The 21,124-nt window shown below is 62.4% G+C and overlaps 1 protein-coding gene across 1 annotated transcript; it reads right to left on the bottom strand.

Moving 5' to 3' along the window:
- Positions 1 to 1,894: 1,894 nt before the first annotated feature.
- Positions 1,895 to 20,518, bottom strand: LOC134140133 (maestro heat-like repeat-containing protein family member 2B). Its single transcript, XM_062574998.1, has 43 exons — positions 20,406 to 20,518; positions 20,085 to 20,207; positions 19,821 to 19,923; positions 19,633 to 19,698; positions 13,933 to 14,072; positions 13,655 to 13,777; positions 13,241 to 13,406; positions 12,991 to 13,089; positions 12,708 to 12,814; positions 12,300 to 12,443; positions 12,039 to 12,131; positions 11,783 to 11,852; positions 11,557 to 11,670; positions 11,309 to 11,382; positions 11,097 to 11,216; positions 10,853 to 10,960; positions 10,533 to 10,692; positions 10,082 to 10,164; positions 9,672 to 9,816; positions 9,405 to 9,457; positions 8,814 to 9,173; positions 8,516 to 8,611; positions 8,227 to 8,379; positions 7,783 to 7,905; positions 7,492 to 7,562; positions 7,173 to 7,308; positions 6,949 to 7,044; positions 6,663 to 6,767; positions 6,345 to 6,468; positions 6,002 to 6,111; positions 5,707 to 5,862; positions 5,456 to 5,610; positions 5,181 to 5,343; positions 4,719 to 4,885; positions 4,312 to 4,449; positions 4,004 to 4,115; positions 3,753 to 3,899; positions 3,284 to 3,466; positions 2,992 to 3,150; positions 2,671 to 2,793; positions 2,407 to 2,509; positions 2,219 to 2,284; positions 1,895 to 2,046 (listed from the first exon to the last, which is right to left on the bottom strand). The coding sequence occupies exons 2-43, from the start codon at positions 20,196 to 20,198 to the stop codon at positions 1,958 to 1,960; spliced, it is 5,217 nt and encodes a 1,738-aa protein (XP_062430982.1). The 5' UTR covers positions 20,199 to 20,207; positions 20,406 to 20,518; the 3' UTR covers positions 1,895 to 1,957.
- Between the last annotated feature and the right edge of the window lie 606 nt (positions 20,519 to 21,124).

The raw sequence follows: 21,124 nt of genomic DNA, 5'->3' as shown, positions 1-21,124 counted from the left end.
CCCCAAAGCACAGGACTTGGCCTTGCTTTTGGACCCCAAAAATGCAGGTCTCAGGAATGTACTTGGTGAATGTACTTTCCAAACACAGATGAAGCCTCCATTGGCGGCTCCAGAAATGCAGTCCTTAGCCTCTGCATTTAGTCTCCACAGCAGCCAACCTCGGTTCCATTTTATCCCTGAGCCAGTAATGAGCTCTTGTGGCCAGGAAGGCTGATGGTATCCTGGGGTACTGCCAGCAGGTCAAGAGAGGTGATCCTGCCCTCTACTCAGCCCTGGTGAGGCCACATCTGGAGCCCTGTGTCCAGTTCTGGGCTCCCCAGTACAAGAATCAAAGAATCATAGATTCAGGAAAGTTGGAAGGGACCTGTGGAGATCATCTAGTCCGACCTCCCTGCTCAGCAGGGTCACCCAGAGGGATCTTACCAATGCCTACAAATATCTGAAGAGAGGGTGTCAGGGGGATGGGGCCAGACTTTTCAGTGGAGCCCAGTGACAGGACAAGAGGCAACAGGCACAAACTGAAACAGGATGTTCCAGCTGAACACAAGGAAAATCTTCTTTGCTCTGAGGGTGACAGAGCACAGGAACAGGTTGCCCAGAGAGGTTGTGGATTCTCCTTCACTGGAGATATTGAAAACCTGCCTGGACATGATCCTGTGCAACGTACTCGAGGTGACCCTGCCTGAGCAGGGGGTTGTGCTAGATGATCCCCAGAGGTCCCTTCCAACCTCAACCTCTGGGTTCTGGGATTCTGTGAACACTGAAGCAGCGAGTGACGGGCACATAAATATTGAAGTGAGGGTTTTGGACCAGTGCACGAATATTGAACCAAGCGCATGAATATGAAGCAGTGACAAACGTACCAACATTGAAGTTGCGATGAGCAAAGAGCTTGTGAATGTTCAATGCAGTTGATTAATGAGCTTGTGTCCATGGCACCAAACTCACTGACTGGTTATGTAGTACTGAAAGTGCTGTACAGGTGCTGACGGATTAGTGAGTAGACGCTGAATCACTGTGACTCATTGAGCACTCGGTTGGTGTTGAGCAACTGGCTTATCAATATTCAATCAGTAATGACTCCCTGGTCAATGTGGATTCAATACCTATAAGCTAACTGGTTAATTAGTAGTGAAAATCTTGTGCAAACGCTGACTGATTAGTTTCTGTATGTTGAATCCCTGCTGGCTAACTGAACTAACTGAGCAAGTAGCTTATGAATATTGGATCAATACTGACTCACTCGTCAGTACTGATTCAGTACCTATAAGCTAACTGGTTAATTAGCGTTGAAACCATGGCCTAACAGCTGGATAAAGACTGGACCCAGAAGATGGTGCCCCCCCCCCTTCCCAAAAGCATGTTCGTGTCAGAAACTCTCTCAGACGTGAGGTTCAGCCTGGTGCTTGCCGTCTCCTGCCCTCAGGGCCCTTGCACACAGATCCCCACAGCAGTCGACCTCAGCTTCGTTTCACCCCTTAGCCAGCAATATGCCCTTGTGGCCAGGAAGGCCAGTGGTATCCTGGGGTGCACTAGGAAGAGTGTTGCCAGCAGGGCAAGGGAGGTGATCCTGCCCCTCTACTCAGCCCTGGGGAGGCCTCATCTCGAGTACTGTGTCCCGTTCTGGGCTCCCCAGGATAAGAGAGAGTTGGAGCTACTGGAGGGAGTCCAGCGTGGGGCTATGAAGATGATGAGGGGACTGGAGCACCTTTCCTAAGAGGAATGGCTGCGAGAGCCAGGCCTGTTCAGCCTGGAGAAAAGCCTGAGAGGGATGTTACCAACGCCTGCAGATATCTGAGGGGAGGGTGCCAAGGGGATGGGGCTGGACTTTTCAGTGGAGCCCAGTGACAGGACAACAGGCAATGGGCACAAATCGAAACACAGGAAGCTCCAGTGAGATATGAGGAAAACTTCCTTTATTGAGACTCCTTTCAGGCTGGCTCGCACGGATGCAGCTTTATAGCTCTGCTGCCCCGGGCTGCCGGGTTCCCACGGCTGCTGCCCGCCGTGCACGGGGTGACCGATTGCACCGCTGCCTCTGCCGAGCTGCAATGACACCGATGCCGCGGGAAGGCACCATGGGCGACCGGCCGTGACACCCCAGCGCTCCGCGGCAGCACCCGGGTCTGTGCCAGCCCCCTCCCTGCATCCCGGCTGCCGCGGGCACTGCCGGTGCCTCCCAAGCCCGCGGGGTGGCCACTCGGCCGCCGGCACCTACCTCCCCACCGCGACGCCGGGTCCTGCCGCTGCGGCCTCTCGGCTGGCGCCGCATTCATCAGGAGGCCTGGCACGGGGATGTCATCGTCAGGGCCCGGCCCCGATGCCAACCCCGATTCCCCATTTCCGGCCCTGACCCGACCCGGGGATGCGGCCGGAGCAGCGCCGGAGCCCGGCGCTGCCTCTCACCCAGGATGCGGACGGCTGCCTCCTGCGGCGCCTGGCAGCTCCCCGTGCAGCAGCTCTGGGCCATGTGGCAGAGGCTCTCCAGCAGTGCGGGGCAGTCTCGGGCCTGGGGCAACACAGGGGCAAGGGAGATCGTCTCGAGCTCCTGGCACCCCTCTGTGCCCCCGCACCCACCCAGGCGGCCCAGCGGTGCGGGAGCCATGGGGCAGGCGGCCATGCAGGGCCATGGCTGTGGCACAGAGCTCGCTCGCTCGCTTGCTCACTCACCAGGTGCCTGCAGAGCTCATCCTGCAGCTCGGCGGCGCTCAGCCCAGTGCTGGCGGCCACGCGACGTCGCACCCTCTCTGATGCCAGGAATGGGGCACACCGGTGCAGGGCCATCTTGCACGCCTGTGAGAGAGCACCGGCCTGGTCGCGGGGACACCGCGCGCCTGCCCGGGACCACGGCAGGCACCTGCCCCCTCGTGGCCCCGCTCCCCGCCAGGTGCCCCCCAGCACTTCCCAGGTCCCCAGTGACCCCAGGACCAAGCCCCCCCCCTGGCCCCAGTGCTCCTCCCCGTGGCTCTGCAGCATGCTCGAGGCTCTTACATCACGGACTGCCGGTGCCGGGTCCCCGAGGTGCAGCACCAAGCTGGGGAACGATGCCTCCACCTCCCTGCTGAAGAATGACCTCCTCCCTGAGGCAGAGGCAGAGGCGGCCAGGGCGCCGTAGAGGGTGAAGGCTGAGCAGCGCAGGGCTTCTTCCTCCTGCAATGAAAAAGCCCGCCGGGCCGGCTGCTAGTGAGGCCATCGCATGCCAGGACCCAGCGGGGCGCTGCCCGTGGGGGATGCGCCCCCACGACAGCTCCTGCCCCGAACGAGAGCTAGCGGCTCCACTCACCGCTCCCCAGAAGGCCCGGCTGGACCTGGTGACCTCTTCAAAGGCCGAGCCAATGGCCCTGGCCACCAGCGGCCCCAGCACTTTCGCCAGTGCCAGCAGGCTCTCGGCTGCCACCTCCACGCTGGCCCCGTCCTCCAGGCCCCCGCGTAGCACTGCCACCACGGCTGCCCCGTGCCTCTGCAGCTGCAGAGCGATGGGCGCATGAGCCACTCGCTGCTGCTGCCTCTTGCTGCAGCTCTGCGCCTCGGCGCCCAGGCCAGCGCTTCCCACAGCCAGCCCAGAGCAGACCCCAGCCCGGGAGCCCCCACCGGCACCCAGCAGCCCTCTGCCGCCTTGCTGGCACGGGAGCGAGGAGTGCCACCTCCACAGGGCCCCGTGACGGCCTCTGCTCCTCTCTCCGGCTCCTCGAGGGGCCCTGGGAGGCTCTCGAGCTCGGGCTGTGCTCAGAGCCCAGCAAAGTCAGCCTCACCTTCACCGGTGCTCCGCTTGCCGCGTTGCCCAGGCCTCTCATTGCCATCTGCTGCACGGCGCTGACGGGGTCGCGCGCCCTCGCCGCAAAAGCCTCTAAGAGGGGCTTCAGCAGCTTTCTCTCCTCCACTAGCCGGTCCTTCATCAGCTGCAATCGAGCAACGGGGCCACTCGCATTGGCTGTGATTCATGCCAGGCAGGCGAGACAGGCATAGGAACCCCCCCCAAAACCCTGCCCCACCGCTGCCTCACCTCAGCAAAGAAAGCTGTGGCCGTGAGCCGCAGGTTTGCTGAGCACGAGTCCAGCCAGGTGGAGAGGTTCTGCAGCAGGCGCGGTGGGACAAGCTCCGCGCGGAGCAGCACGCTGTGCACACAGCACCAGCAGGCTGGTGAGGCACCGGCACGCGGGCTGGCCGCGGGCCGCGACTCCCAGCTTCTCCCACTGCGACGCGGACGCCGCTCTGCACCTCAGCAGAACTGCTGGGTGCACAGGAAGCCCCCGGCAGCCCTTTCCCCAGGTGCAGGCCCCGTGATGGGGCAGGACACCTGGGGGCTCTCACCTCGCCAGAAGACACACGCCAGTGCTGTGAGCCTGGCGCTCGGCCAGGGACGCCCATGCTCCCTGCTCCCGGAGCAGCCGAAGCCACCGCTCCTCCAGGCACTTGGAGAGCACCAGCTCCAGCACCTCCACAAACAGCCTGCAGAAAAACCCAAAGAAAGTGCCAGGCGCAGTAGTCTGAGGAAAGATTGCCCGTCAGCAGAGCCCCATGATGGCCCCCTGCTGCAACACGGGGCCTACGGGCAGCAACAGCCACACTGCGGCCATATCCCCAGGTGCTGCCCTGCAGTGACCAGTCCCCTCTCCCCACAGAGGCAGCCCAGCGCTAGCGGGACAGTCAGCCACAGATCGCCTGAGCAAAGCCCGCAGGCACAGGCCAGCCTGCCCCCTGCCCCTGCTGCTCCTTACCTGCCTGACGTGTCGGAGCTCTCGGGCTCCCTGAGGGACGGTTCCATCTCCTCCCGCAGCGTCTCACTGACCTGCCCCAGGAGGCTGGGAAGCAGGTCAGGAAGCAGGTGCTGGACCAGCCCCTCGCTCTGCAGCACTGACACCATCTCACAGAGGGCGCGGATGATCTACAGAAAAATTCAGCCAGGAATCGCATGGTAAAACCAGGGCTTGTCCCACTGGCCACGTCCCCCTGATGGCTGGGGCAGCTCTTACTGTCTCCGCTTCTCACTGCAGCGACAGCCTTGCGGCCCAGCACTGGCAACTGTCCCAGTTCCCCACACCACTAACGCTGCCACTGTCCCAGCAGAGCATCCGCGAGGCTCCACGGGTGCTCGCAAAGAGCACAAAACCCCCTCGCACTAAAGCACCGGTTGGAAAGCAGGTGCAAAGCAGCGCTAATGCCGCTGCAGCTGACCGTACCGTGTGAGGCTCCAGGGCAGCCTGGCTGCTGCCCAGCTCCCGAGCGCAGCACTCGCTCCCCTGGCTGCTGTCTCCGGCTGCCCTTAACTTTTCAGTTAAGCGCTCCAGGATTGGGTATCCCAGAGCGCTTCTCCCTAGGCTCCTCCACACTTCCACTGTGTTGCTGCAAGGGAACAGACACTCACCCGTGAGCCCGCATCCTCGGGAACCTGCAATGACCTCATGAGAGGCCAAACACTGGGTGTGACAGCAGAGGGGAGGGCAAGCGCAGAGACCTGTCCATGGGCAGACACCTCTGGAGGAGACTGTCAATCACCGGTTCCTGGTGGCAGCGGGCCAGGATGAACATCGCTCGCAGCACAAAGCACCTGCGGGTGCTCTGCTGGGTGCTCTGCAGGCAGGTGCAGAGGATGGTGACGAGTTCAGGTACCTGAAAGGAGGAAGGCGACAAAGAACAGCTCAGCACATCCTTGGGGGCCAACAGCCGAAAGCAGACAAGGGTGAGCACAAAGAATGCCTCTCCCACCTCCTCCTGGAATATTTGCTCTCCGCAGTCCCCCAGGAAGGTGAGTGCCCACCGCCCAGCAGCCCACGCGCGCACGGGCCTGGTGCACTGCAGGCTCTCCATGACAGTGTCCATGAAGTCTGCAGCCTGGCCTTGGGGGACATGCTTGCAAACCAGCTGGGGAGAAATCAGAAACACAAGCGATCTCATCACAAGTGGCTCAGATGCAAAACGCACACCCTGACAGCAGCACTCTCACACACACGTGCAAGCGCACACACCATGACCCCCAGCCCACTTTTCGGGGGCTCATTACCTTTGCGATGTTGGTGGAGGTGGCCAGCAGAGAGTCGGGGGCGACGGCGTTGAGCCTCTCCCGCAGGTACCTGATCTCGTTAGTGCATGGCGCCACGTCCGTGGTCTCAGCTGGAGCCAGGAGAAGGGAGTCATGGTGGGGAGCCAACATGCGGCCCCGCAGGCAGCAAGGGGAGGACCCGAGGGAGGGCAGCGAAGGCCACGTGAAGGCAGGGTCCCCCAAGGTGGCACAGCAGGTTTGTGAGCTAGGTGAGGGGCCGGCCGTGGAGGGGGACAGTCCCTGGCGTAGGGACGACGTGCAGCCCTGAGACAGCAGCGGGGACCGCTCTGCCCGCTCTCCTCACCTCCGATTTGGAGCAGGTGGCCGAGGCAGGTGGCTGCCCGCCAGCGGGACGCAGCTGAGGCATCACAGGTCAGAGGCCCCAGTAGTCCCGCCAGGGAGCCGAACTGCTCGCAGGCGCGGCCTCGCTGTGGGAGCAAGAGGCAGGCGAAGAGGTCACCGGCAGCCCTGCGGCTGCTCGCCCTCTCCCAGCCGTGCTGCCCCCCAAGCCGTGGCCGAGCTGGGGGGGAACAAGGGGCCGCCCCACAGCCCCAGGGGACCCGAAATCCGGCACGCACCCCCCCCCCACGCAGAGCTCCCTGTGCATGGGGTCCCCGCTCACCCCATGCTCGCGTTGCTCCTCATGAGCACCCAGCAGCTGAACGCACACCTGCAGGGCCCTCTCCCGCTCGCACTCCTCGGCTGAGGCGAGCCAGTGCCGCAGGACCTGGCACGGGCAGACATGTCTCACCGTGGGTGTCCTTCTGCCCTGCACCCCTCGCCGGCACCCTGCCTTCCTGGGCAGGGAGCCCCTTTCCCACAGGGACCTCCTCACTTCGGGGTCTCACTGCTGGCAGCACTGGCTTGTGCTGCGCCACTCGCTCGCAGCTGCGTCTGGGGACTCTCACCTGTACCACGTCCTCGAAGCAGATGGGGGCCGGCTCTTCCCGCAGAAGGGTTCTCATGAGCTGGCCCAGCGCCCGCAGGGATGGCGCCTGCACACCCTGGCACCAGAAAGTGGGGTTGAGGCCGGGCACCCCATGGAAACGCCAGCACAGCCAGCGGCTGCTGCAGCGCGGGGCGCCCGGAGCTGAGCCCCACTGAGGGGCGGCCCAGAGGGGCCGGTACCTACCGGTGCCACTGGAGCAGCCGCTGCCACCTCCCCTCTCGCCTCCATCTGCTCTGGGTGACGGAGGCACACGACGCCCCGGCAGCACTGAGCCAGGAGGCTGCATTTTTCCTCCCTGCTCAGACGGGGCTTCAGCTTGCTGCCAGGAGAAACAAGTTAGAGAAGCCTGAGAGGAGGCTCACTCGCACTCTCCAGAGCGAGGCAAAGGACAACTGCCTTTGGCCCCATCGACAGCCCCAAATTCAACGTCTGCAGCCCCAGCCAGAGCCGCCAGCTGTGCTGCAACACGCAGCAACTGCCGCAGCCCCGGGATAGACCCTACCTCAACTGCTCCACAGCCATGAGGGCCCGGGGCTGCACTGGGGACTCCTGGGGCTCCTCCTGCATCACCTCCTGCAAGGCACAGGGAGACACGTGCAAGGTGGGCAGCGGGCAGGGGCACAGGAGAGCCCTCCTGCCCGCCCCGGCCAGGGGCTCTGCTGCCAGACCCTACAGGCACCGGCCCCGCAGGATGAGGTGGCTGCTCCCTGCCTCAGGACTCCCCACAAACCCCACTCACCCCACTGCAGAGCCTAAAACTCCCCAGGTGACAGCCCCAGCTCTGGGCACTCACCAGCAGCATCTGCAGAAGCTCCCGCTTGCAGCACAGCTCGAACCTGGGGCCGGCGTCTGCAGCCTGGATGGCAAGGCTGATCTCAGTTACGCTCTGCACCAGGGAGAGCTTCAGCTGCGCGTCCTGATGCCAGGGGAGAAAAACAGGCTTTGAGCTTTGCCGAGGGCAGAAAGAGCAGCAGGGCCGGGGGGAATCTGCCTCCACATACAGCACAGGGAGGACGACACTGCAGAGAACGCTGGGGAGCCCCACAGACCCCTGCTCGGCACCTGTGCCCCAGCAAGGAGACCTCTCTGCCCTCCCAGGAATAAGCCTCCCAGGTGGAGGGAAGCAGCTGTCCTGGCCGGAAAGACCCCACAGTCCCTGCCCCAGGGCAGCAGGGCGAGCGCATGGGAAGGGCGAGGAGGCCCCCGTCTGGCTCTGCCCCACACCCTGAGCACCCACCTGGCAGCCCTCTCGGTAGAGCTGCAGGACGTTCCCCACGATGTCTCTCTCCACGTGGGTGAGCAGCTGCTCCCTGGGGGCGCGCAGCGCCATCCGGCCGTAGATCACCATGAGCGTCGCACGAGCAGCGCGGTTCCTCAGTGCGTGGCTCTGCTGCAGGTCGCCGGAGAAGAGCTGAGATGTCAGCCCGCAGCCCCGCTGTGCCCGGGGCTCTGTGCGCTCCTGCAGCAGGAGCTGCCCCGCGCCTGACCTCCCGGCAGCTCCCCACAGTGACACCCCGGACCTTTACCTTCCGGTGTTTCAAGGTCCCCGTGAATTGCTGCACTGAGGACAATGCCAGCTGGAAGTGGCTCTCGGCGCAGCGGGACACAACCGAAACGATTCCCTGCAACAGAGCAGAAATGGGGAGTTGCTCCAAGCCCACCCCCCAGGCCTGGCTAGCTCCATCGGCCAGGCAGGACCTTTCCCCAGGGAAACGGCTGCAAACAGTACACGAGTAAGGGCTGGAGCAGGGCACGCAGAGTCCCTCTGCTCCAGGGACACGCAGGGGACTCGCGGGAAAGCAGGGCGCCAGGAAGAAACCTCACCTGTGCCTCCCACAGCTCCAGGAAGTTGGTTGCTTCCAGATGTTGCAGGGTCTGCTCTCGCACGTGGCGCAGACACCCACAAGCTGCCAGGGCCGTGCCGAGAGCCTTGTAGAGGAACCGCTGCAAGAGGAGAGGCCGGGCCCCGGCCACGGTGAGCTGTGGCAGATCACCGCCGCCAGCCCTCGCCCCGGCCTGAGCCTCCCAGGCTCTGCCGCTGCAGCCCTCGGGGCGCGCCGCCGCCAGGGCACAGACCTTCTCCCAGGACAGGCGGGGAGAGCCACCCAGCTGCCGGCTCAGCTCCCGGCTCAGCTCCACGGTCCAGGCCTCGCTGGCGATGACCTCCAGCGACGCTCGCAGGAACTGGGGTGCAGCGGGAGGTGAAGCAAACACCCCCCCCTGCCTCGGCCAGGGCCTTTGGCACAGCCAAGCGGCCCCGGAGACCGTCGGGGCAGAGCTCCCCCTCCCGACAGCCTGTCTGCCACCCGCCCCTCTGGCAGCCTGCCTCTGGCTCTTCCCCAGCCCCCAGCTTCCTGCACCACTTGTCCCGCCCCTGTCTGCCCCATGCAGCTGGGCCCCACAGGGACGCTGTACCTTCAGCAGGAGGCTGTCCCACTCGGCCCTGTCCAGGAAGCCGGCGGTTGTTCCTGCAAAGCCCATGGAAGCAAAACCCTCACCGTTACTCCAGCAAATGCGGCAGCAGAGCCCGGGCAGCTGCTTTGCAGCCCGAAGCCCCAAAGCCTCAGCCCAGTGGGCTGATGAGTGCTGGCAAACGTGGCACCGTTGCCTGCCAGGCTGGGGAGCTGCAGGCATTCTGCTGCGCCTTTGGCCCCCAGCCTCCGCCTCCCGCCCGCACTTTACCTGCCAGGTGCTGCAGCAGCAGGGGGATCTCTGTGGCCCAGCTCGCCCCCACTGCTCTGTGGATCGTGCCACAGAGCACCTGCAGCAGCTGCAGGGCTGCGGCTCCATGGCCACCGCCTGTGTGTGGAGCCACAGCTGCCACCACCTAGGCCGGGGTGGGAGAGAGAGACACACTGGTGCCTGCCCCAGGAGCCACGGCTGCCCCGCGGGCAGGCAGGCAGGGAGGGCAGCGCTGCCCTGGCCAGCAGCAGGCAGACGATGGCTTTGGCTGGGTGCTGCCGTCCCCTGGGAGCAGCCGGAGCCCCCCGATGGGCAGGGAGGCTCAGGCACCCTCTACCATGCTCCTGCCTCCTCCTCCCGGGGTGCCCAGCACCAGCTGCAGCACCATCTCTCCCGGGCTCTCCCCTCACCCCGGCCACAGAAGCTCCTTCCCCGGGGGCCCCGGTACTCACCAGCAGACGAGCCAGCAGGGCTTGGGGAGCCGGCAGAGGGGCTGCAGGCACAAGGAAAGGCTGTGTTAGACGCCCAGCTCGCGCCACGTCCCACATCCCCGTGCAGGGCTGAACAGCACCCTGGTCGCGCCGCCTCCCCACCAGGCCTGAACAGCCGTGCTGAATGGCTGCTGGCTAAGCAGGCCTGGCATGGCAGGAACAAGCCCCCAGACCCCCGCGAGAGCTGGGCACAGCAGCCAGGGAAGCGGCTCGTGGGGCACAGCCATCATGCCCAGCAATGGGCACTGCTCTGCCCTGTGCTGCCCCAGCCCTCCTGCGTGGGGGGCTGGCAGGGGATGCAGGGACATGCACTGCCCCCCCCCCCCCCCAGCCGGCCTGGCACAGCGTGCTGTGACTTTCTGCTCCCCACCTGGCTCTGCAGGCTTCAGGGCCTCGGGCGCTGCCTTCTCTTCCTCGCCCTCTGTTCTCTCTGCTCTCTCGGCCAGGGCACGCAGGCAGCGGCACAGCGGGACCAGCATGCCCGTATACTCAGCTGGCACCACATACTGCAGCAGCCTCGGCCACAGGAGCTGCGGGCAAGAAGCAGCCCGTTCGGCACGCTGCCATTGCCGCCTCTGCATCCCAGGTCCCCCGTCACTGCCACTTCTCTGGCCCCGGCCCAGCCCCTCGGCCTCGCTCCTTCCCAGCTTTTCTGGCTAAGCTGGGGTGCATGGGCCGAGGACAACTCACCTTGGCCACCGCTCCGGCAGATACGTCCAGTGAGCCCAGGACGTGGGTGCAGAGGCGCTGAACAGTCCTCTCTTCCCACACTTCCACCACCGAAAGTTTTCCTGTTGCCTGTGAGACCGAGGTGGGAAACACCCGTCAGTGCCCCTTGCCAGGCCCCACAGTGCACACCATGGGGAGGTGCCCCCACGGCGACCTCGGCCCTGGCGGCACAGGATGCAGGCCCGGTGCCACGCTCTGCCCTTACCAGTCTGCCCGAGGCCCGGCTGAACTCGCCGAAGAGGTGCCCCACCACGTCCCACGCCGAGCAGCCCGGGGCGCTGGAGTGCAGCAGCTCCCCGAGGAAACGCAGCACTGCCTTCCTCACCTGCAGGCACGGCGAGGCTGCAGCCATGGCACCAAAGGGCCCAAAGCCCCAGGGAAACTGCCCTTGCCCCAGCCTGGCCCCCACCAGCTCACCTGGGCTGCAGGGTCGTGGCACACAGACTGCACCAGCTTGGTGAACAGGGGCAGCTTCTCTCTCACATCGGGGGCTGCAGGAGACAAGGAGAGGCAGGCGCTGAGGCTGAGCCCCCGTTTTCGCAGGGACTCAACACGGCTCCCCAGCTTTCCCCACACAAGCGGGACAGAAAAGGGGGCCAGGCTGCACATCAGAGGAAGCGGCAGCATTCCGGGGAGACGATGTTTCTCCAGCCCGGCTTACTGACCGTCGCAGCGGACAAGAGCTTGCAGCATTTCCACGGCTGCCACGCGATCGACCTTGTTCCCGGTCCTGAGCTTATAGTACAGGAACACGATGGTCTCCTCCGGGCAAATTCGGGCTGCGGGGAAGAGATCACGCTCAGTATCAGTGACCAGCATCTTCCCACACAGGCAGGCCTGTGAGAGAGCTGCCAGGATGCAGCGGCGCGGCGCCGGTTCTTCTCTCCTCACCCTGCAGCACCATGCAGTGGCACAACTCTGCTCGGTGCCCTGGGCTGGGCGGCTCCATCTCATCGCAGAGCTGCGAGAACAAGGCACGTTTCAGGGAAAGCCACATCGGCGGGCAGAGGGATGGAAAAGCACCCATGCTGTCAGCGCTCATCTGGTGGGCAGCTCTGGACATGGACCCACGGCCAAAGCCCAGAGCTCTGGGCACATGCAGGGCTGCGCAGCAGCTCCAGGGCAGCAGTGTGATGTCAGGCCTTACCTGCTCGTGCACAGCCGCGATGACAGCCAGAATCTTGGCTCGGGGCACCTGGGCCTGAACATCCATCACGGCCCACAGGAAATAGTTGAGACTCTGCATGGGAGCAGGAGAAGGAGAGGGCAGCTGTCACCGCGAGCCCCAGGCCCCCAGTCCCTGTTCCTGCTCGAAGGGCCTTGGCTCCTCCCGGCACCCCGCAGCTCCCCGATGCCTCGCGGCACCTGCTTGGTCCCTGGCTGCGCCGTGCCCCGCAAGATGCCTCACCCTGGTCACCCCTGAGGGGTCCTGGACTTCTCGGTATTGGTGCAGCAGCCAGAGAAGCTGCTCCCAGGCATGTTGGTGGTGCTCCTCCGCGTGCAGCAGGACACCCATCATAACAGCCATCGCCCTCAGCATGGCCTGCTTGCCCTGTTGAGCGAGGCAGGGTGACATGCCATGTCGAGGCCACGGGTCCCTCCAGTGCTCGCCTGCCCCAGACACCAGTCGGCCCTTCCCGCATGGGGCTTTCCCTTCCCCGGCACCCCTGGCCACATGGGCTGGCTCGCCAGCACAGGGAGTGTTTCCTCCCAGCACCAAGCCCACCCCGCTGGCTGGCCCCAGCATTCAGGCCAGAGCAGCAGCACTCACCTCCTCCTCCTTGCAGCTCTGCCAGCTCCTGCCCGCGTAGCAGACAAGCGAGTAAACAGGGGCGCAGAGCTGGGCGGCCCCCAGGTGAGGGAAGTCGCATTTCTCCCGTTGGCGGAGGTATGCGCTGATCCCGCTGCACCACTGCTCCACAACTGCAGCACAGCAAGGGACACGGGGTGGTGACAAAGGCTCTGACCGGCGCGACACCTTGCTCAGCCCAGCCGTGGTGCCCTGAGAGCCTGGCGACGCACCCCCTCCCCTTCCCTATCCCCACCTCTGTCCCCATCCCTTCCCCTCCCCGCGGCCCTGCCGTGGCACCAGCACTCACCGCCACAGACGGCGCACAGCATCCGGCTGCTCCCCGCTGTGCTCAGCACGCCGCGCAGGGCTGCCAGCGTCTTTCCCGCGAAGGGCACGCACTGCAGGGCTGTCGAGAGGGCAGGGGTGGGAGGCCTCAGTCACTAGAGACGCTGCAGCCTGGCGCAGGGCTGCACCGGGGCAGGGGGACGGGAGAGCTGCCACAGCCCCAGGGAAGCCCTGGTGCAGGGAGGCTCAAGCCAGGGCCCCATGTGCCGTACCGTAGCGGATGGCCAGGTTGTGCAGAGTGTGGAGGACCAGCTCCACCGACATCTCCTCCAGGGCCTGGAGGTGGCCCTGCAGCACCGACACCACATCATGCAGGTGCCAGCGGGCCAGCGCCACCAGGACGTCACTCGCCGCCATCCTCACGGCGGCCGTCGTGTCCTAGAAGACAGCAGCCGGCGTGTGGCAGCAGCATGGCCAGCTCAGCTGGCTCCTGCGCTCAGCCGCCGGGCAGGACGCACAACCCACAGCCCAGCTCCCGCTGCCCCTTGTGCACACAGCCCACAGCTGCCTCTCTGGGCAGCTCCAAGTCACCACCTCGAGCCCCGCCGGGCGCATGCTGAAGCCTCTGCCCGGGCTGGCTGGGCTGGGCGCCCGTGTCCGGGTCGCCTCTGTGAGAAGGAGCTCACCTGGGCCACGCGCAGGTCCTGGGCTGCCAGTGCTATGGCTCTGCCTGCGACAGAGCTCTGCAGGTCGCTCTCGTCGCCCCACAAGACGCTCTCCAGCTGGCGGTAGGCCTCTGCTCTGCCGCCCTGGGGACACACCGTGCACAACAGCCGTGGCACATGCTGCCCCATGGCAGCTCCGCCATGCTGACACCGGGCACCAGCACCCTGGCCCCAGGGATGCCGGGGCACCGCGGGAGCCCTCGAGACCCGTGCAGCCCCGTGGGATGCCCCCGCCTCACCTGAGCATCTTCCAACTGGTCCAGAATAGAAATCACCACGGCGGCGAAGGTCGTGATGGCCGCAGGGACGGCCCCGACCACACTGCCACCATTCTCACCACGCGCAGGGCCAGACCGGGCACCCACGCCAGTGAAGAAACCTGCAAGGAAAACAGCGGAGGGTTTGCATTGCCCCAGGAGCCGTGGGGATGGGCCGCGGCTCGGGGCAAACATCTCCTGGCCGGAGCACGGGGCAGCAGGAGAGGCTGGCAGAGCCGGCTCCCCGCAGCCTGGGGAAGAGCCACCCTGGGCAGCTTGGCACCAGCCCCGAGCATGTGAGCCCAGCTCTCCCACGCCAGGAACACCGGTGCCGGCAGGTGCCCGTCACTGCAGCAGCAGGCCGGCAGCCGGGGCGCGAGCACGGCGCCGGCCCCACCTCGGAGTGCTCGCAGCACCCCCATCGCGGCAGGACTCCCTGGATGGACACGCTGCTCCAACAGCACCTCCTCCCACGAGAGCCACGAGCCACTGAGCCAGCACTGGCTCCCTGAGGGAAAGGGGACCCCGGGGGCACTGTGACCCGCAGGGGCCCTGACGCCTCACAGAGGGCTGCCACCATCGCAGGGCCGGGGACCCCCCACGCCCCAAGTGTGGCCCTGCCTCAGGCTCCAAGGCTCACCGTCACTCCTCAGCCCTGGCTCTGAGCGGTGACCCTCTCCCCTCATCGTACGGGGGCAAGTGCTCCAACAGAGAGACCCCAGGAACCACCCGGGCCACTGCTCACATAAGCGCAGGGTCATTCGACGGTTTGGGGACTGATTACCTTTGGATGTGTTGAACTGAGATGGGTTTGGTAATTCTGCTTTGCCTTAACTTCCGCAGAAATAAATAAGCCTTTCCTAAAGCCAAGTGGAGTGTTGTTTTGTGACTCAGACTGCAGAAATCCAGCAATACCTGAGCAAAATAAAATTGTAATCACTGGTTCATTGCTGTTGCTCCTATCACCCATTCAAAGTGCCTCAGAGCTGCATCCTTTCCTCTGTCTGCTTTTCCCCTCAATCCCTAACCTCATCGCCATCCCACCAGTGAAATTCTCCTTTGGGAACAGTTAGAAAATTTAAGCTCTCCCTGCTCGCCCCATCAATCACCCCCTGCCCTGCAGGTGTTCATTTGGCAGAGACATAGCATTGCTCAAAGGGGCATTTAGTCCTGGGATGCACTGGGAATAGAAGGGACTGACCGGCGAGCTGCATCATTTGCCAAACCGCCTGCACTGGGGCATCTGAGCTTTCCTGGGAAGATGAAGCAGTGATTTATGAGGGACTTGTCTTCTATTAAAGAAAACAAAACCAGAAACAACCCCTGAATCTTTTGCTGGTTCACACAACTTGAGCCCAGAGGGGTTAGCACAAAACCGACAGGGCAGCACGTCTGTGCTTATTTTTCAAGCTTGCTCAGCATGTGAAAGGGAATATGTACCTTTAGGAAACCCCTCTCTTTTCATATAGGCTTTGAAAAAAGTCATCGATAAGTCAGTTGGGCAACTGATCACATGCAAAGCCCAGGAAGCAGAAAGATGTCTCATGTCTTGGGCCTCACGTAGAATGAAGTCTTTGTGTGGGGATACTTCAGCAACAGGAAGGATAGGAAAAAAGCATACCTAGAACATCTTTGAAGATGAGGATTTTCTGAGTTTTACCTAGCAAGATCTTACCCTGGTATCCTTGATTACAGTTTGTGAGGAAGTGAAATATGCCTTTGCTCTAATTAAGAGAGAAAAAGATCAGACTTTCTGTGTTTCCCTTCACAGGGGTTGGGGTGAGCCTGTCTCTGCAGAGTACAGTGGTGTGAATAAGTTGTGGGGCAGAGAAAGAGATTTGGAGACTTGTTGCATCTTTGCTGCTGCCTGGGCCATCTGAGGCAACTGCTCACCCTTACTCTGTGCTCTGGCCATGTCGCTGAGGAGCTCTTTACCACAGGAGTTCTGTTTAGGATGATGAGCGAGTTGAGAGCCTATGGGCAGCCAAATATTGGGGATGCTCTTGTGGCTACAGGCCACCTGGTCAGGAAGAGGAAGTCAATGAGGCCTCCTACAGACAGCTGGAAGTAGGCTCACCATCACAGGTTCTGGTTCTCATGGGGGATTTCAACCACCCTGATATCTGCTGGAAGGACAACACAGCTGGGCACAGAGTGTCCAAGAGGCTCCTGCAGAGCACTGATGATAACTTTTTGACACAGGTGGTGGAGGAGTCAAGGAAGAGATGTATTCTGCTGGACTTTGTAGTATGCAAAAAAAGAAGAACTGGATGGAGATGTGAAGGTTGGGAGCAGCCTTGGCTGCAGTGACCATGAGATGGTGGAGTTCAGGGTCCTGCAAGAAGGAAGCCAGGCAATAAGTAGGATCTCAACTCTGGACTTCAGGAGAGCAAGCTTTGGCCTCTTCAGGGACCTCCTTGGAGGAATCCCATGGGTCAGGGCCCTAGAAGGAAGGGAGGTCCAAAAGAGCTGATTAATATTCAAGTGTCACTTCCTCCAAGCTCAAGAGCAGTGCGTCCCTATGAGGAAAAAGTCAAGCAAAGGGAGCAGGCAACCTGCAGGGATGTGGAAGGATCTCCTGTCAAAACTCCAGCAGAAGAAGGAAGTAGACAGGATGTGGAAGAAGGGACAGGCCACTTGGGAGGAATATAGGAAGTCTATCAGAGTATGCAGGGATGTGGCGAGGAAGGCTAAAGGCTATGTGAAATTAAATCTGGCAAGTGATGTCAAGGACACCAGGAAGGGCTTCTTCCAAGGCATCAGTAGCAAAAGGAAGAGAAGGGAAAATGTGGGGTCGTTGCTGAATGGTGTGGGGGCCCTGGTGATGAAGGATACAGAGAAGGCAGTTCCTGAATGCTGCCTTTACGTCTGTAATGCAGTCTTTACTGCTAAGGGCAGCTCTCAGGAATCTCAGAGCCTGGAGACAAGGGAGAAAGTCTGGAGAAAGGAAGACTTTCCCTTGGTTGAGGAAGATCAGGATAGAGATCATTTAGGCAAACTGGACACCCACAAATCCATGGGCCCCAATGGGATGCACCCACAAGTGCTGAGGGAGCTGGTGGATGTCACTGCAAGGCCACACTCCACCACCTTGGAAAGGCCATGGAGAACGGGAGAGGTGCCTGAGGACTGGAAGAAAGCCAATGTCACTGCAGTCTCCAAAAGGGCAAGAAGGAGGATTCAGGAAACTACAAGTCAGTCAGCCTCACCTCCATCCCTGGAAAGGTGATGGGACAGCTCCTCCTGGATGTCATCTCTAAGGAAGTGGAGGAAAAGAAGGTGATCAGGAATAGCCAGCATGGATTCAGCAAGGAGGAATCCTGCTTAACCCATCTGACAGCCTTCTGTGGTGGGATGACTGGCTGGGTAGCTGAGGGGAGAGCAGTGGACATTGTGTACCTTGACTTTAGCAGGGCTTTTGACACCGTCTCTCACAACCTCCTCCTCATTGTACCTCTGTTTGTAGCCCCCCAAAGCACAGGACTTGGCCTTGCTTTTGGACCCCAAAAATGCAGGTCTCAGGAATGTACTTGGTGAATGTACTTTCCAAACAGGGATGAAGCCTCCATTGGCGGCTCCAGAAATGCAGTCCTTAGCCTCTGCATTTAGTCTCCGCAGCAGCCAACCTCGGTTCCATTTTATCCCTGAGCCAGTAATGAGCTCTTGTGGCCAGGAAGGCTGATGGTATCCTGGGGTACTGCCAGCAGGTCAAGAGAGGTGATCCTGCCCTCTACTCAGCCCTGGTGAGGCCACATCTGGAGCCCTGTGTCCAGTTCTGGGCTCCCCAGTACAAGAATCAAAGAATCATAGATTCAGGAAAGTTGGAAGGGACCTGTGGAGATCATCTAGTCCGACCTCCCTGCTCAGCAGGGTCACCCAGAGGGATCTTACCAATGCCTACAAATATCTGAAGAGAGGGTGTCAGGGGGATGGGGCCAGACTTTTCAGTGGAGCCCAGTGACAGGACAAGAGGCAACAGGCACAAACTGAAACAGGATGTTCCAGCTGAACACAAGGAAAATCTTCTTTGCTCTGAGGGTGACAGAGCACAGGAACAGGTTGCCCAGAGAGGTTGTGGATTCTCCTTCACTGGAGATATTGAAAACCTGCCTGGACATGATCCTGCGCAACGTACTCTAGGTGACCCTGCCTGAGCAGGGGGTTGTGCTAGATGATCTCCAGAGGTCCCTTCCAACCTCAACCGTTCTGGGATTCTGTGAACACTGAAGCAGCGAGTGACGGGCACATAAATATTGAAGTGAGGGTTTTGCACCAGTGCACGAATATTGAACCAAGCGCATGAATATGAAGCAGTGACAAACGTACCAACATTGAAGTTGCGATGAGCAAAGAGCTTGTGAATGTTCAATGCAGTTGATTAATGAGCTTGTGTCCATGGCACCAAACTCACTGACTGGTTATGTAGTACTGAAAGTGCTGTACAGGTGCTGACGGATTAGTGAGTAGACGCTGAATCACTGTGACTCATTGAGCACTCGGTTGGTGTTGAGCAACTGGCTTATCAATATTCAATCAGTAATGACTCCCTGGTCAATGTGGATTCAATACCTATAAGCTAACTGTTTAATTAGTAGTGAAAATCTTGTGCAAACGCTGACTGATTAGTTTCTGTATGTTGAATCCCTGCTGGCTAACTGAACTAACTGAGCAAGTAGCTTATGAATATTGGATCGATACTGACTCACTCGTCAGTACTGATTCAGTACCTATAAGCTAACTGGTTAATTAGCGTTGAAACCATGGCCTAACAGCTGGATAAAGACTGGACCCAGAAGATGGTGCCCCCCCCCCCTTCCCAAAAGCATGTTCGTGTCAGAAACTCTCTCAGACGTGAGGTTCAGCCTGGTGCTTGCCGTCTCCTGCCCTCAGGGCCCTTGCACACAGATCCCCACAGCAGTCGACCTCAGCTTCGTTTCACCCCTTAGCCAGCAATATGCCCTTGTGGCCAGGAAGGCCAGTGGTATCCTGGGGTGCACTAGGAAGAGTGTTGCCAGCAGGGCAAGGGAGGTGATCCTGCCCCTCTACTCATCCCTGGGGAGGCCTCATCTCGAGTACTGTGTCCCGTTCTGGGCTCCCCAGGATAAGAGAGAGTTGGAGCTACTGGAGGGAGTCCAGCGTGGGGCTATGAAGATGATGAGGGGACTGGAGCACCTTTCCTAAGAGGAATGGCTGCGAGAGCCAGGCCTGTTCAGCCTGGAGAAAAGCCTGAGAGGGATGTTACCAACGCCTGCAGATATCTGAGGGGAGGGTGCCAAGGGGATGGGGCTGGACTTTTCAGTGGAGCCCAGTGACAGGACAACAGGCAATGGGCACAAATCGAAACACAGGAAGCTCCAGTGAGATATGAGGAAAACTTCCTTTATTGAGACTCCTTTCAGGCTGGCTCGCACGGATGCAGCTTTATAGCTCTGCTGCCCCGGGCTGCCGGGTTCCCACGGCTGCTGCCCGCCGTGCACGGGGTGACCGACTGCACCGCTGCCTCTGCCGAGCTGCAATGACACCGATGCCGCGGGAAGGCACCATGGGCGACCGGCCGTGACACCCCAGCGCTCCGCGGCAGCACCCGGGTCTGTGCCAGCCCCCTCCCTGCATCCCGGCTGCCGCGGGCACTGCCGGTGCCTCCCAAGCCCGCGGGGTGGCCACTCGGCCGCCGGCACCTACCTCCCCACCGCGACGCCGGGTCCTGCCGCTGCGGCCTCTCGGCTGGCGCCGCATTCATCAGGAGGCCTGGCACGGGGATGTCATCGTCAGGGCCCGGCCCCGATGCCAACCCCGATTCCCCATTTCCGGCCCTGACCCGACCCGGGGATGCGGCCGGAGCAGCGCCGGAGCCCGGCGCTGCCTCTCACCCAGGATGCGGACGGCTGCCTCCTGCGGCGCCTGGCAGCTCCCCGTGCAGCAGCTCTGGGCCATGTGGCAGAGGCTCTCCAGCAGTGCGGGGCAGTCTCGGGCCTGGGGCAACGCAGGGGCAAGGGAGATCGTCTCGAGCTCCTGGCACCCCTCTGTGCCCCCGCACCCACCCAGGCGGCCCAGCGGTGCGGGAGCCATGGGGCAGGCGGCCATGCAGGGCCATGGCTGTGGCACAGAGCTCGCTCGCTCGCTTGCTCACTCACCAGGTGCCTGCAGAGCTCATCCTGCAGCTCGGCGGCGCTCAGCCCAGTGCTGGCGGCCACGCGACGTCGCACCCTCTCTGATGCCAGGAATGGGGCACACCGGTGCAGGGCCATCTTGCACGCCTGTGAGAGAGCACCGGCCTGGTCGCGGGGACACCGCGCGCCTGCCCGGGACCACGGCAGGCACCTGCCCCCTCCTGGCCCCGCTCCCCGCCGGGTGCCCCCCAGCACTTCCCAGGTCCCCAGTGACCCCAGGACCAAGCCCCCCCCCCGGCCCCAGTGCTCCTCCCCGTGGCTCTGCAGCATGCTCGAGGCTCTTACATCACGGACTGCCGGTGCCGGGTCCCCGAGGTGCAGCACCAAGCTGGGGAACGATGCCTCCACCTCCCTGCTGAAGAATGACCTCCTCCCTGAGGCAGAGGCGGAGGCGGCCAGGGCGCCATAGAGGGTGAAGGCTGAGCAGCGCAGGGCTTCTTCCTCCTGCAATGAAAAAGCCCGCCGGGCCGGCTGCTAGTGAGGCCATCGCATGCCAGGACCCAGCGGGGCGCTGCCCGTGGGGGATGCGCCCCCACGACAGCTCCTGCCCCGAACGAGAGCTAGCAGCTCCACTCACCGCTCCCCAGAAGGCTCGGCTGGACCTGGTGACCTCTTCAAAGGCCGAGCCTATGGCCCTGGCCACCAGCGGCCCTAGCACTTTCGCCAGCGCCAGCAGGCTCTCGGCTGCCACCTCCACGCTGGCCCCGTCCTCCAGGCCCCCGCGTAGCACTGCCACCACGGCTGCCCCGTGCCTCTGCAGCTGCAGAGCGATGGGCGCATGAGCCACTCGCTGCTGCTGCCTCTTGCTGCAGCTCTGCGCCTCGGCGCCCAGGCCAGCGCTTCCCACAGCCAGCCCAGAGCAGACCCCAGCCCGGGAGCCCCCACCGGCACCCAGCAGCCCTCTGCCGCCTTGCTGGCACGGGAGCGAGGAGTGCCACCTCCACAGGGCCCCGTGACGGCCTCTGCTCCTCTCTCCGGCTCCTCGAGGGGCCCTGGGAGGCTCT

Source organism: Rhea pennata, chromosome 4, assembly GCF_028389875.1.
Source record: "Rhea pennata isolate bPtePen1 chromosome 4, bPtePen1.pri, whole genome shotgun sequence".
Taxonomy (NCBI): Eukaryota; Metazoa; Chordata; class Aves; order Rheiformes; family Rheidae; genus Rhea; species Rhea pennata.
The sequence above is the reverse complement of the archived record's forward strand: the minus strand, read 5'-3'. Positions and strand labels throughout refer to the sequence as shown.

What these genes read in the sequence shown, in the direction of transcription:
- LOC134140133 (XM_062574998.1), bottom strand. Translation starts at nt 20,198, where the DNA reads ATGGCCCTGCACCGGTGTGCCCCATTCCTGGCATCAGAGAGGGTGCGA. An exon ending in TCGCGGCTGTGCACGAGCAG is followed by an intron (nt 11,853 to 12,038) that starts GTAAGGCCTGAC and finishes TTGTTCTCGCAG; the next exon opens with CTCTGCGATGAGATGGAGCC. An exon ending in CCACCTGCTCCAAATCGGAG is followed by an intron (nt 6,112 to 6,344) that starts GTGAGGAGAGCG and finishes TCCTGGCTCCAG; the next exon opens with CTGAGACCACGGACGTGGCG.